Source organism: Salvelinus alpinus, chromosome 27 (genome assembly GCF_045679555.1).
Source record: "Salvelinus alpinus chromosome 27, SLU_Salpinus.1, whole genome shotgun sequence".
NCBI lineage: Eukaryota > Metazoa > Chordata > Actinopteri > Salmoniformes > Salmonidae > Salvelinus > Salvelinus alpinus.
The window spans coordinates 45,308,316-45,323,950 of record NC_092112.1 but is presented as its reverse complement, the minus strand read 5'-3'; the positions used below and the strand labels follow the sequence as shown (position 1 = coordinate 45,323,950).

Below are 15,635 nucleotides of genomic sequence, written 5' to 3'. Positions count from 1 at the left end.
TGATGAAAACCATTAGTTTTTGTTCTGCTCTCTTGACAAGACATCCAATTTGTGGATTGAATACTGTGCAGATGCTGTGCTTTACTGATGAGTATCTCTGCTATGTTGTTGGAGTTATCTTTCAGTGCTCTCTCTCTCTCCTCTCCTCTCCCCCCCTTCTTCTTCATCAGCTCCAGCAGAAGAATGGACAGATCTCCATCTCCAGTCTGAATGGGAAAGCAGATGAACAGACAGAGCTCAATGGCCACTCAGAGGACAACACCCTGGCAGAGGAAGGTTAGAGAGACAGTTGTTTATTTATCTATGTGATTGTGATTGTCTGTGAGCTTGTGTTTATGTATGGATGTGTCTGTTTGAGTTTGTCCCTGATCGTATGTGTGCATTCGATGTGCAGGTGGGTGGGGTGTGTGTGAGAGAGAGTGTGTGTGTGTGAGTGTGGTATGGCCCCTGACTGACACAAAATACAATGTTACCCATGTTCAGCCTCTGGCCCTTCGTGTGTGTGTCTGTGTGATCTGTAGATCCCTGCAACTTTGTCCTGGGATATAAACATTGGGTTGTTATTTTACCGGAAATGCACAAGGTCCTTTAATCAGACAATTAATCCACAGATAAAAGGGTAAACCGAGTTTGTTTCTAGTAATCTCTCCTCCTTCAGGATTCTTCTTCTTCTTTGGACTTTATATGGCGGTTGGCAACCAACTTTAAGATGCATTACCAACTGGACTGGAGTGTGGACCTCAGTTCATCTTTCTATCACCCACGTGGGTATATGCTCCTAAAAACCAATGAGGAGATGGGAGAGGCGGGACTTGCAGTGCGTCAAGCGTCTAGGCAGTGACCTGACTCGAACAAAAGTGACCCTCGCCGTTTAATAACTCTGTTCTGCCAGGGGAAGGAGTAACTCTATACTACTTTAAACAGAGAGATATGTCACATACCACACTGTCAAAAAGCCTATTTAATGAAGTGATGGACTGTATGTAGAGAATGATTTATTTTATTTTTATTTATTTTACCGTTATTTTACCAGGTAAGTTGACTGAGAACACGTTCTCATTTGCAGCAACGACCTGGGGAATAGTTACAGGGGAGAGGAGGGGGATGAATGAGCCAATTGTAAACTGGGGATTATTAGGTGACCGTGATGGTTGAGGGCCAGATTGGGAATTTAGCCAGGACACCGGGGTTAACACCCCTACTCTTACGATAAGTGCCATGGGATCTTTAATGACCTCAGAGAGTCAGGACACCCGTTTAACGTCCCATCCGAAAGACGGCACCCTACACAGAGCAGTGTCCCCAATCACTGCCCTGGGGCATTGGGATCTTTGTTTAGACCAGAGGAAAGAGTGCCTCCTACTGGCCCTCCAACACCACTTCCAGCAGCACCTGGTCTCCCATCCAGGGACTGACCAGGACCAACCCTGCTTAGCTTCAGAAGCAAGCCAGCAGTGGTATGCAGGGTGGTATGATCTGGTGATCTGGTGAGATTAGACAGTACAGTACATTAGGAAAGTATTCAGACCCCTTCACTTTTTCCACATTTTGTTACGTTACAGCCTTATTCTAGAATGGATTAAATAAATTAAAAAATCCCCATCAATCTACATACAATACCCCATAATAAATGTCTTCAAATTTTAAAACAGAAATACCTTATTTACATAAGTATTCAGACCCTTTGCTCTGAGACTCGAAATTGAGCTCAGGTGCATCCTGTTTCCATTGATCATCCTTGATGTTTCTACAACTTGGAGTCCACCTGTGGTAAATTCAATTGATTGACAAAACGATGATGGCGATGAGTCGATGATGGCTCCGAAAGCCTTTTGGAGTGGGTCTGTGGACTTTTCCATGTTAATATTAAAGTCACCAAAAATTTGAATATTAACTGCCATGACTACAAGGTCCGATAGGAATTCAGGGAACTCCATGAGGAACGCTGTATATGGCCCAGGAGGCCTGTAAACAGTAGCTATAAAAAGTGATTGAGTTGGCTGCATAGATTTCATGACTAGAAGCTCAAAAGACGAAAACGTAGTTTTTGGGGGGTAAATTGAAATTTGCTATCATAAATGTTAGCAACACCTCTGCCTTTGCGGGATATGCGGGGGATATGATCACCTGTGTAATCAGGAGGTGAGGCCTCATTTAACACAGTAAATTCATCAGGCTTAAGCCATGTTTCAGTCAGGCCAATCACATCAAGATTATGATCATTTATTAGTTCATTGACCATAACTGCCTTGGAAGTGAGGGATCTAACATTAAGTATCCCTATTTTGAGATGTGAGGTATCACAATCTCTTTCAATAATGGCAGGACTGGAGGAGGTCTTTATTCCAGTGAGATTGCTAAGGTGAACACCGCCATGTTTAGTTTTGCCCAACCTAAGTCGAGGCACAGACACAGTCTCAATGGGGATAGGTGAGCTGACTACACTGACTGTGCTAATGGCAGACTCCACTAAGCTGGCAGGCTGGCTAACAGCCTGCTGCCTGGCCTGCACCCTATTTCATTGTGGAGCTAGGGGAGTTAAAGCCCTGTCTATGTTCGTAGATCAGATGAGAGCACCCCTCCAGCTAGGATGGAGTCCGTCACTCCTCAACAGGCCAGGCTTGGTCATGTTTGTGGGTGAGTCCCAGAAAGAGGGCCAATTATCTACAAATTCTATCTTTTGGGAGGGGCAGAAAACAGTTTTCAACCAGCGATTGAGTTGTGAGACTCTGCTGTAGAGCTCGTCACTCCCCCTAACTGGGAGGGGCCAGAGACAATTACTCGATGCCGACACATCTTTCTAGCTGATTTACACGTTGAAGCTATGTTGCGCTTGGTAACCTCTGACTGTTTCATCCTAACATCGTTGGTGCCGACGTGGATAACAATATTCCTGTACTCTCTACACCTGCCAGTTTTAGCTTTAGCCAGCACCATCTTCAGATTAGCATTAACGTCGGTAGCCCTGCACCCTGGTAAACAGTGTATGATCGCTGGATGATTCGTTTTAATTCTAATACTACGGGTAATGGAGTCGCCAATGACTAGGGTTTTCAATTTGTCAGAGCTAATGGTGGGAGGCTTCGGCGTCTCAGACCCCGTAACGGGAGGAGTAGAGACCAGAGAAGGCTCGGCCTCTGACTCCGACTCGCTGCTTAATGGAGAGAACCGTTTGAAAGTTTCTGTCAGCTGAATGAGCGACACCGGTTGAGCATTCCTACAGCATTTCCCTCCAGAAGCCATGAGAAAGTTGTCCGGCTGCAGGGACTGTGCGAGGGGATTTATACTACTATCTGTACTTACTGGTGGGACAGACGCTGTTTTATCCTTTCCTACACTGAAATTACCCTTGCCTAACGATTGCATCTGAAGCTGGGCTTGAAGCACAGCTATCCTCGCCGTAAGGCGATCCTTCTCCTGTATATTATGAGTACAATGACTGCAATTAGAAGGCATCATGTTAATGTTACTACTTAGCTGCGGCTGGTGGAGGTCCTGACAAACCACGTCCAGATAAAGCGTCCGGAGTGAAAAAATTGAATGGAAAAAAAGTTGAGCGAGGGAAAAACAAAAAAATATAAACGTAATTAAAAAGTAAAAAACGTCAAGTTGTCAGGTAGCAAAGTAAGGTTAGCAACAAAACGCACAGCAGCACCTAAACAAGTCTGCAAATTGTGACCCGGAAGTGACACACACTAACAGTCTGTTGAGGTCGGTGTAACTCCAGAGATGCACCTGACAATTATATTTTTGTTCAGTGTATATATACACACTGTGTACAAAACATTAAGAATAAATAAATGATACATATATTTTTTCGTTGTTTTCATAAAATTAACACAGTGACTTATTACACATCAGTGATTTCAAATGTTGGATTATAAAGACTGCATGGGGGCTTTAACTTAAGGCCTGTTTTTTTATGCTGGAGATACATGAGTCGTCACTGGTATAAAACTTGGTGGTGCTGAGATATCTATATTTTGGGGATATACGGTTCAGTAATTACTTGCCATTGCTTTAGCTGTGGTTATGTAATATCTATTTCATGTTTGTTATAGAAATGCTATGAAAATGCGATAGGCTTAGGCTTACTGTAATGAAATGTTCATGATATTGAGGCTTTCCCTCAGTAAATACAACACACATCGTCGTTCCAAGTCGGGTTGAACCCACAGTCTTAGTGTTTCGGCAACATATTCCAACCAACACAGTCATCTATGCTACACTTTATTACACTAAGCTCTGTCCAATCCATCTGTGCGGGAGTGTGTGCCAGTATGTATGGAAGTCGAGGAATGTGACGGTGATGATGACTCACACAGAGAGGACGCACTGGTCCATACAGGGGGAAAGGAACACGCCCCATCCAAAGTATTCTTCGCCTCTCCAGACATAGTAACATTCCTCTCTCCCTGACTCACTGTCAACTCAGCATAATATTACTACTATAATACCATATTAATACAGTTCAATTAGGTTGCTGAGAGAAATACACACTTCCTAATTAGTCACTGTTATAATAGAGAGCCTCAGTGGTGTCATCAAAGCCACATTCTTGGTGAATTAATGTTGGCGCCACTGATTTAATAAGTGGGTATAGCTGTGTGTGAACTCTAGTTAAGCTATCCAATGTTAACCTTATTCATTCAGAGACTCTTCTTTAACTACATGTTCAATACGGGCATGTTTTATGTTGTACATTCATCTCCAGACGTATGCTTATGACATGTTAAAAAACTACTTTTACTTAACATGTGTTCAAGACACTTGTTTGCTCTTGTACTTCAGTTAAATTACTATAAGAGAAGTATTACAATAGTAAGCTGTGGATAAACAAAGCAGACTTTACTCTAATAGGATAAGACTTTTCTCTAGAACCTTCAGGCCATTTTCACTGTGAGAGGGGCTTTCCCTGTACTCCCAAATAGAGATATGTTTTAAGGGTCAGTGTCCCCTTGGCGTTCCTCTCACCCCTCACCCCTCTCGGATGAGAACCATGAAGCCTTTATTTCATTTAATTTCTTCCGCAAATGAACACATTTAAAGACATGACTAACAGGAAGTGTTGAGTGTTGTGAAAAGAAGATGCTTTGTGTTTCATTGAGTTGGACTTTTTCACAGGCTTCTACTTGACTATGTGTGTATTTTTCCCTGCAGCAACTCTTCTGTTCCTCTGATAACTTCGGAGGTCTGTGTGTGTAGTTTTGCATTATGAGGCTCCATCTCAGAACACTCTGTGTGTGGGGGGATCCATCCAGACAGTACTCGATTAGAGACGTTAGCACCCATTTGAGAAAAATTATTGGAAGTGTAGGAATCAAGAATAAATGCTATTTGTGGTTCTGGTGTCTTAAGTTGCATTAAGGCTCATTGACTCCATACTACTTCCTTCCATTGCTAATATAGTCATATTTCTTTGCAAGGCACTCCAAAGAGTTTGAAGTCTCCACACTGCCTCAGCGGAGTGACTCTGGAAACATCCCTTCATGACTGGTGACATTCACCATATGATATATGGAGCAGTGAGCTGTCACCTCTCCAGAAAAAGGGAGTGAGTGAAGAGAGAGGGGTTTCAGACTGATTTCCATTTGCTTTTCTAAAGTCTGGTGGAACTGTATTTGAAGGACACGGGAGGACAGAGTGAATAGGAGAGAAAGGGGTGAGGGGTAGTGTAGAAAGACCCCCTCCCAAAGAGATCTGGCATTACCCAGAGCTAAACCACCCTATACCTCTCTCCCCCATGCACCCTTGACCCAAGCATTACTTCCATGCTGCTTGAGTTCCGAACACACACAATGAGGTGGGGAGGAAGGGGTTTTGGGGGTGTAAAAGGGGAGTGAGGAGAGGTTGGGTGTGGGGAGGGCTTACCTGAAAGATCTCTTTAACTGAAGGAATGTTTAAGGCTAACTATATGGTCACTGACCTAAATATTATTTTTTACTCTTTTTATGTTTTGGCTGAAAAAGCATCATTGTTTGGTTTTCCTAACTTTGTGGGAATTTCTCAAAGATAAAGAATGTGCTTTGGTAGTTTGCAAATACCTGGAACTTGGGCTCGCTCATACTTATATAAATGGTATACTTATATAAATATATATGGTATTTTCCATGTATCGCTCATGATGTCATGAGTCTCCTGGTCGTGGCCAGCTGCGACACAGCCCGGTATTGAACCAGGATCTGTAGTGATGCATTGCCTTAGGCCGCTGCGCCACTGGGGAGACCCGTAACATACCATTTAACCTAAAGTAGCAGACGTTAAAGAAATGGCTGAAACTAGATCTCCTACATACTGGTCTTGATGAGAAGAAATAAAAACTGTTGGGGCATTACCTTCTGCACTGTTCAACCAATCCAGTAAATGCGGAGGAGGAGTTAGATGGAGTGTCACCTTGTTAACGTCCAAAAGCGGATGCCCTCTTTCCAATTCCCCTGAAAGCCGGAACATCTGGTTGTTGGGGATTCGGCAGAGGCTGCATACCATTAGATCAGATTGGTGAGTAGCACTTGGATAATTCCTAGGGAGCATCTTCCCATCTCACTGATGTAACTCTACTACAGTTGTAGCCAAGACCATTCATGGTATACACCACTCTAGCCCTGCCAGCCCTGCTTTCCTGAACCTTTTACATCCTATTGATAATTTAGGGCTCTATTCAATCTGTATCGCTGAAGTGTTACAGATGGCGAGCTAGAAAAGGTAACATAACGTGGGGACATTGCCTTTAAATGTCAATCACGCTGTAATGCTAAACTTCCACGATACAAATTGAATAGTTAAGAAATGTGTTTATTGTAATTTAGAAAACAAAGCCACGGCATGATAGTCCTGATAATCTGCTGATTTCATGATGACTTGCGCACTTTCAAACCCCCAGTAACGGAGATAGCAAAGCAACCTATAGCATTATTGAACCTCCCCATGTTTGATTGTAGGGAGGGTTTTCTTTTCATTGAATGCTTCTTTTGGTCGTGGTAAAGCTGATCTGTATTGCCAAAGAGCTCTACTTTTGTTTCACTGGTCCACATAACATTTCCCCCGGGATTTAGGCTTGTTTACGTGGGTCTTTGAGAAGTTAGATAAAGCTAGCTTGTGTCTCTTTCAGCAGTGGGGTCTCCCTACGTTTACCAACAACCAAATGAAGCATTCAAAGAAAATAACACCCTCCCTACAATCAAACATGTGGGAGGTTCGATAATGCTGTGGGGTTGCTTTGCCCGACTCTTGAATGTGTGTAAAACATAATGAAATCGACAGATTATCAATGTGTTTTGGAGTGCAATGTTCAACCTAACGTCCAAAAATTGTCTCTCTGTTGAAGGTTGTGGGTCTTCCAGCAAGACAACAACCCCAAACACACATCAAAAGCACCTTGGAATGGTTCATCAAAAATGCTGGAGTAGCCAGCAAAAAGTCCAGACCTAAATCACACCCATAACCTATGTGAAGAGCTGAAAACAGCAGGTGGTGGAGCAGGTGGGCCGAATTTCCTAGTAGAGAGGTGCAGCAAGGTCATTGATGTCTACAAGAAGCATTTGTTTGCAGTTAACTTGTCCAAAGGCTGTGAAACCAAGTACAAGATACGGGATGCCAATCATTTTGTCCATTCCATTTGTCTTTATTTTCTAAATTAAAAGTGTAAGTTTACAATCTAAAACATTTAATTGGTTCTGCAATGTTGAAAATCCTATAACAAGGTGTGTGTGTGTGCGTGCATATATATATACACACACACACAGACAGTCGTGGCCAAAAGTTTTGAGAATGACACAAATATTAATTTCCACAAAGTCTGCTGCTTCAGTAGAATACTGAAGTATAAGTACAAGCATTTCATAAGTGTCAAAGGCTTTTATTGACAATTACATGAAGTTGATGCAAAGAGTCAATATTTGCAGTGTTGACCCTTTTTCAAGACCTCTGCAATCCGCCCTGGCATGCTGTCAATTAACTTCTGGGCCACATCCTGACTGATGGCAGCCCATTCTTGCATAATCAATGCTTGGAGTTTGTCAGAATTTGTGGGTTTTTGTTTGTCCACCCGCCTCTTGAGGATTGACCACAAGTTGTCCATGTGATTAAGAGCTGGGGAGTTTCCTGGCCATGGACCCAAAATATCGATGTTTGTTCCCCGAGCCACTTAGTTATAACTTTTGCCTTATGGCAAGGTGCTCCATCATGCTGGAAAAGGCATTATTCGTCACCAAACTGTTCCTGGATGGTTGGGAGAAGTTGCTCTCGGAGGATGTGTTGGTACCATTCTTTATTCATGGCTGTGTTAGGCAAAATTGTGAGTGAGCCCACTCCCTTGGCTGAGAAGCAACCCCACACATGAATGGTCTCAGGATGCTTTACTGTTGGCATGACACAGGACTGATGGTAGCGCTCACCTTGTCTTCTCCGGACAAGCTTTTTTCCGGATGCCCCAAACAATCGGAAAGGGGATTCATCAGAAAAAATGACTTTACCCCAGTCCTCAGCAGTCCAATCCCTGTACCTTTTGCAGAATATCAGTCTGTCCCTGATTATTTTCCTGGAGAGAAGTGGCTTCTTTGCTGCCCTTCTTGACACCAGGCCATCCTCCAAAAGTATTTGCCTCACTGTGCATGCAGATGCACTCACACCTGCCTGCTGGCATTCCTGAGCAAGCTCTGTACTGGTGGTGCCCCGATCCCGCAGCTGAGTCAACTTTAGGAGATGGTCTTAGCGCTTGCTGGACTTTCTTAGGCACCCTGAAGCCTTCTTCACAACAATTGAACCGCTCTCCTTGAAGTTCTTGATGATCCGATAAATGGTTGATTTAGGTACAATCTTACTGGGAGCAATATCCTTGCCTGTGAAGCCCTTTTTGTGCAAAGCAATGATGACGGCACGTGTTTCCTTGCAGGTAGCCATGGTGACAGAGGAATAACAATGATTCCAAGCACCACCCTCCTTTTCAAGCTTCCAGCCTGTTATTCAAACTCAATCAGCATGACAGAGTGATCTCCAGCCTTGTCCTCGTCAACACTCACACCTTTGTTAACGAGAGAATCACTGACATCATGTCAGCTAGTCCTTTTGTGGCAGGACTGAAATGCAGTGGAAATGTTTTGGGGGATTCAGTTAATTTGCATGGCAAAGAGGGAATTTGCAATTAATTGTAATTCATCTGATCACTCTTCATAACATTCTGGAGTATATGCAAATTGCCATCATACAAACTGAGGCAGCAGACTTTGTGAAAATTTATATTTGTGTCATTCTCAAAACTTTTGGCCACGACTGTATACACTACCGTTCAAATGTGTGGGGTCACTTAGAAATGTCCTTGCTTTTGAAAGAAAAGCAAAAAAAAAATGGTCCATTAAAACCTGTTAGTGTGTAGGAGGCGCTATTTTCACTTTGGGAAAAAATCGTGCCCAAATGAAACGGCCTTGTACTCTATTCTAGATCATACAATATGCATATTATTATTACTATCGGATAGAAAACACTCTCAAGTTTCTAAAACTGTTTGAATTATATCTGTGAGTAAAACAGAACTCATTTTGCAGCAAACTTCCAGATAGGAAGTGAAAAATCTGAAATCGGGCCTGCCTATTCAACTGGCTTATATCTATTGATATACATGCACTTCATACGCCTTCCACTAGATGTGAACAGGCAGTGGGAGGTGAAATGGGGTGTCTAGCTTGATCTGAGGTCGAACAAGAGCTTTTGGAGTGACAGGTCCGGAAATTTCATTGTCTTCGAAGGCGCGAGAAGGAACCCCAGATTGCCTTCTGAAAAGCGTTCGGTATACACGGCTAATATCTCCGGCTCTGATTTTATTTGATACATGTGATAATATCATCGTAAAGTATGTTTTTTCAACCGAGTTTTATCAGATTACTCAAAGTTTATCGGGACTTTTGGAGTTTTCCGTTGTTTGCGTCGAGAGAAGATGGACATGTTCGCGCCACTTGGCTAGCTAAGGTTGCTAATTCGACAGGAGAAAGGGACATTCTAAAACCAAACAACGATTATTCTAGACCAAGGACTCCTTGTACAAGATTCTGATGGAAGCTCAACAAAAGTAAGAACAATTTATGATGTTATTTCGTATTTTTGTGTGAAATGTTTAGTCCTATTCTCCGCCCTTTTAGCGGGCGCTGTCTCGCAATAACGCAAGCTGTATGTCGTACTAAAGTAATTTTTAAAAATCTAACACAGCGGTTGCATTAAGAACCAGTGTATCTTTCATTTGCCATACAACAAGTATTTTTATGTAAAGTTTATGATGAGTTATTTGGTCAGATTAGGTGAGTGTCAGAAATATATCCGGACATTCTGGGAAAAAGTTGCTACATTTTCACAATGTATAACCACGGTTTTCAGCTCTAAATATGCACATTTTCGAACAAAACATAAATGTTTTGTGTAACATGCTGTTATAAGACTGTCATCTGATGAAGTTGTCCACGGGGTTAGTGATTTATTTTATATTTATTGCTGGTTTTTGCTAAAGCTATCTTTGCGGTGAATAAATGCGGTTGTGTGTTTGGCTATTGTGGTAAGCTAATATATTTCTATATTGTGTTTTCGCTGTAAAACACTTAAAAAATCGGAAATACTTGCTGGATTCACAAGATGTTTATCTTTCATTTGCTGTACACCATGTATTTTTCATAAATGTTTTATGATGAGTATTTATGTATTTCACGTTGCTCTCTGTAATTATTCTGGCTGCTTCAGTGCTATTTGTGATTGTAGCTGCAATGTAAAACTATGATTTATACCTCAAATATGCACATTTTTCCGCTGCCTTCGCAGAGCGCAAAATTCATCAAATATTTTTTTGAAATATTTAACTTCCACACATTAACAAGTCCAATACAGCAAATGAAAGATAAACATATTGTGAATCCAGCCAACATGTCCGATTTTTAATCTCCCCCATGAGACCCTCTCCGGTATACCTTCTCCTGGGCTCCGTGTCTTCCTGTATCCTGTCGGGCACACAACCTCAACTCCCTCGTCTTAGCTCGGGTAACCGTATCCAACCACATGGAAGTCACCTCACTTCCCGTAGTCCTCCTGTGTACTGCCCTTCTGGCAGCTTTATGGGCCTTGCACAGTGGATGAGCAAATCGCCCTTGATTACTCACCAGCTCCTAATCAGCCCCAATTACATTTACATTTTACATTTAAGTCATTTAGCTGACGCTCTTATCCAGAGCGACTTACAAATTGGAAAGTTCATACATATTCATCCTGGTCCCCCGTGGGGAATGAACCCACAACCCTGGCGTTGCAAGCGCCATGCTCTACCAACTAAGCCACACGGGACGATTAGTCCTGGCTGGAGAGCCCGTCGAGACCTGGCACGTCCAGCAGATCGAGTCATCGCCTCGTGATGTATACTCCATCTGTTACCAGGCCTCGACGAGACTCCCCCTGGTGGCTGACCTGCTGTACGCCACACTACTGTTGAGCTTTTTCCAAGTAAAGTGTTTATGTCTGTCCTAACCACTGGTTACTCGTCTGGTTCTCTTCTCAGATTCAAACACAAAGACCAGGGAGGTTTTCCAATGCCTCTCAAAAGGCACCTATTCGTAGACGGGTAAAACAATTAAATAAAAAGTCATTGAATATCCCTTTGAGCATGGTGAAGTTATTATTTACACTTCGGATGGTGTATCAATACACCCATTCACTACAAATATACAGGCGTCCTTCCTAACTCAGTTACCGGAAGAGGGAGGAAACCGCTCAGGGATTTCACCATGAGGCAAATGGGGACTCTACAACAGTTAGAGTTTAATAGCTGTAATGGGAGAAATCTGAGGATGGATCAACATTGTAGTTACTCAACAATACTAACCTAAAAGACAGAGTGAAAAGAAGGAAGCCTGTACAGAATACAAATATTCCAAAATGTATCCTGTTTGCAATAGGGCGCTAAAGTGAAACTGCAAAAAATATGTCAAAGAAATGATTTGAGGCAAAACCACACAACACATCACTGAGTACCATTCTTCATATGTTCAAGCATTTTTAACAATTTCATAAAAACATGTTTTCACTTTTTCATTGAGGTATTGTGTGTAGATTGTTGAGAGAAATGTTCTAATTCAGGCTGCAACACAGCAATGTGGAATAAGTCAAGGGGTATGAAAGGCAGTATTATAGGGCACAACGCAGCACTCCGGGCCGCAATAGGCATGGATTTGTTTTGGGTGCATTACGGCCACAAAGGGGATGCCGCCGAGAAATTCGAGGCATTATCAAGTGCTTGTCAAATTGTGAATGAGAGACTATTGGAGTGTGTACAGCCTGCACAAAAAAAACAAAGCAGAGCACATGCCTTTCCAGCGACTTTTTTCATATCAACATTAGTCTCATCATGCAGCCTTACAATGTATTAAAAATCAAAACATATAGCCCAACGTTTGTAGAACAACTAAAGTTACATTAATAACTCTAAATTAAGCATATATGTAGGAGTACCTATTTCTTAACCACTCAAGACAGAATAGCCGCATGTGCACACTCCCTCAAATCGTTTGGAGAAAATGTATTTTATTCAGCTTTGTTCAATTGTATTCTTCATACTATAAAATAATTACACGGAATATTAAACAAATCTTGTCTGCTAAATTAACCAGTGTAGCCCACAGCCATTTGGCATAGTGTCACGTTCCTGACCTGTTTTCCTTTGTTTTGTATTTATTTAGTATGGTCAGGGCGTGAGTTGGGTGGGTTGTCTATGTGTTGTTTTCTATGTTGGGGTTTTGTGTGTTCGGCCTGGTATGATTCTCAATCAGAGGCAGCTGTCAATCGTTGTCCCTGATTGAGAATCATACTTAGGCAGCCGGGGTTTCACGTGTGTTTTGTGGGTGTTTGTTCTTGTGTCAGTGTTTCACCACACGGGACTGTCACGGTAGTTATTTTGTATCGCATATTGTTTTTGTTATATATTAAATCACTATGGAAAGTAACCACTCTGCGTATTGGTCCGATCCGTCTCGCCTCTCCTCGTCCGAGGAGGAGGAAGAAAATGACTATCGTTACACATAGCCACATCAGGATCTAACATAAGGACAACTCAGAGTATTGTTGGGTTCTGAGAATAGGAAATATACTTATTCATGTCACTAAGGTAGAGAGGGTAATGTATAACGTTTACATTATGTCAGGATAGGTTATTGTTAGCCATCAGGGATCCTCTGGGAGGAGAAGAGATACAGTCTGGTACCAGTCCCTTTGAGCATGGTGAAATTATTATTAAGTCCTTCCTGTGAGTTGTGGAGGAGTGAGCACTTTGGGGCAGAGGTCAGGTCAGATGAAGTGAGGAAGAACAGATATCACTAACGGTTCTGTCTAGCAACAGAGATGCATTGGCTGTTCAGATGTGTAGGAGGAGACTCAGCATTAGGAGAAAGGGTTAAATACAGGTGCTCGTGTGAATATGTTTTCGTCGATTCAGCTGATTGATCCTTTGGGAAGAATAAAGTTGGTTTAAGCTTTCAGTGTCCGAGTTCTTACTTTAATAATTAGAACCAAGCAATATGCTATAATTTTTTTCCAGAAATGGACTACATTTTCTATATATCATGCTTCTTTTAGACCTGTCTAAAATAAATAATGGATTTATTGTGAAGGTGTAGGCTATATTACATGGATTTATTTGACTTTTTAAACTGGCTTGTAGCCTGTGTGGAAGCCAGGAGATGATAAATGTGTTTGTTAATTAACGGTCAATTACTGTGAGACCGACAGTTACTTGTTTGACAATCACCAGCTGATGACATTTCGTGATTGCCACAGCCCTAGCCTCACATATCTCTTAAAATATAAGTGTTTTTAGGGATATACGGTGCATTCTGAAAGTATTCAGATCCCTTCCCTTTTTGCATATTTTCTTAGGTTACAGCCTTATTCTAAAATTGATTAACAGGTTTTGATTTTTTTTTAAATGTATTACTAATAAAAAACAAATACCTTATTTACATAAGTATTCAGACCATTTGCTATGAGTCTCGAAATTGAACTCCTGTTTCCATTGATCATCCTTGATGTTTCTACAACTTGATTAGAGTCCACCTGTTGTAAATTCAATTGATGGACATGATTTGGAAAGGCACAAAACTGTCTATATAAGGTCCCACAGTTGACAGTTCATTTCAAAGCAAAAACCAAGCCATGAGGTTGAAGGAATTGTACGTAGAGCTCAGATCTGGGGAAGGGTTCCAAAAAATGTCTGCAGCATTGAAGGTCCCCAAGAACACAATGGCCTCCATCATTCTTAAATGGAAAAAGATTGGAAACACCAAGAGCTGGCCGCCCTGCCAAACTGAGCAATCGAGGAAAAGGGCCTTTGTAATGGAGGTGACCAAGAACCTGATGGTCACTGACAGAGCTCCAGAGTTCCTCTGTGGAGATGGGAGCACTACACCAATCTGCAGCACTCCACCAATCAGGCCTTTATGGTAGAGTGGCCAGACGGATGCCACTACTCAGTAAAAGGCACATGACACACCACTTAGAATTTGACAAAAGGCACCTAAAGGACTCTGACCATGAGAAACAAGATTCTCTGGTCTGATGAAACCAAGATTGAACTCTTTGGCTTGAATGCCAAGCGTCAAATCTGGAGGAAACCTGGCACCATCCCTATGGTGAAGCATGGTGGTGGTTGCATCATACTGTGGGGATGTTTTTCAGCGGCAGGGACTGGGAGACTATTCAGGATCGAGGGAAAGATGAACAGTTGCAAAGTACAGTGAGATACTTGATGAAAACCTGCTCCAGAGCGCTCAGGACCTCAGACTGTAAGCACACAGCCAAGACAACGAAGGAGTAGCTTCAGGATAAGTCTCAATGTCCTTGAGTGGCCCAGCCAGAGCCTGGACTTGAACCCGATCGAACATCTCTGGAGAGACCTGAAAATAGCTGTGCAGCAACACTCCCCATCCAACCAGACAGAGCTTGAGAGGATCTTCAGAGAAGAATGGGAGAAACTGCCCAAATACAGGTGTGCCAAGCTTGTAGCGTCATACCCAAGCACACTCAAGGATGTACTGAGTAAAGGGTGTGAATACTTATTTATTTATACATTTGCAAAAAATTTGAAAAACTTGTTTTGCTTTGTCATAATGGGGTATTGTGTATAGATTGAGGAAAATATTGTATTAATTTTAGAATAAGGCTATAACGTAACAAAATGTGGAAAAAGTCAAGGGGTCTGAATACTTTCTGAATGCACTGTATATAATTTGTTTAATTTAAATTGAAACTTTATGCTCCAATGTCTTATGTCTTAGTTTAACATTTCTTTTGATATATTACCTTGTGTTTTTCACATTCTTTCATCCCTTAGAGAAATTGATGAGAAAGATCTTTCATTAGTTGGCTCTAAAAAGATAGGATTATCTTCAGACATGCATTAAAAACTAACATTAGCAAGGTTGTCAGAGGGCAAATTATTAATATTGAACTGTATTCTAATACTGTTGTTTTATGGGTATTATGCGTGTGTGTGTGTGGTGGGGGGGTTAGGGACGTGTGTGTGAGTGTTGATCTGGCAGATAGACAGTCAGAAGAGAGAGTGACAGGGTCACTATGAAGATATGAGCATGTTTTTCTGATTAAGAGACTGTGTGTCTCCC

At 42.0% G+C, this 15,635-nt stretch overlaps 1 protein-coding gene across 3 annotated transcripts in view; it reads left to right on the top strand.

Moving 5' to 3' along the window:
• The window catches only part of LOC139556647 (A-kinase anchor protein 12-like), a 52,372-nt gene that overhangs the window by 23,095 nt on the left and 13,642 nt on the right, over positions 1-15,635 (top strand). For all 3 annotated transcript variants that reach the window (XM_071370853.1, XM_071370855.1, XM_071370854.1), the window contains exon 2: positions 171-276. In XM_071370853.1, the coding sequence (XP_071226954.1) occupies positions 171-276 (106 nt within the window). The remainder of the gene's footprint in view (positions 1-170; positions 277-15,635) is intronic.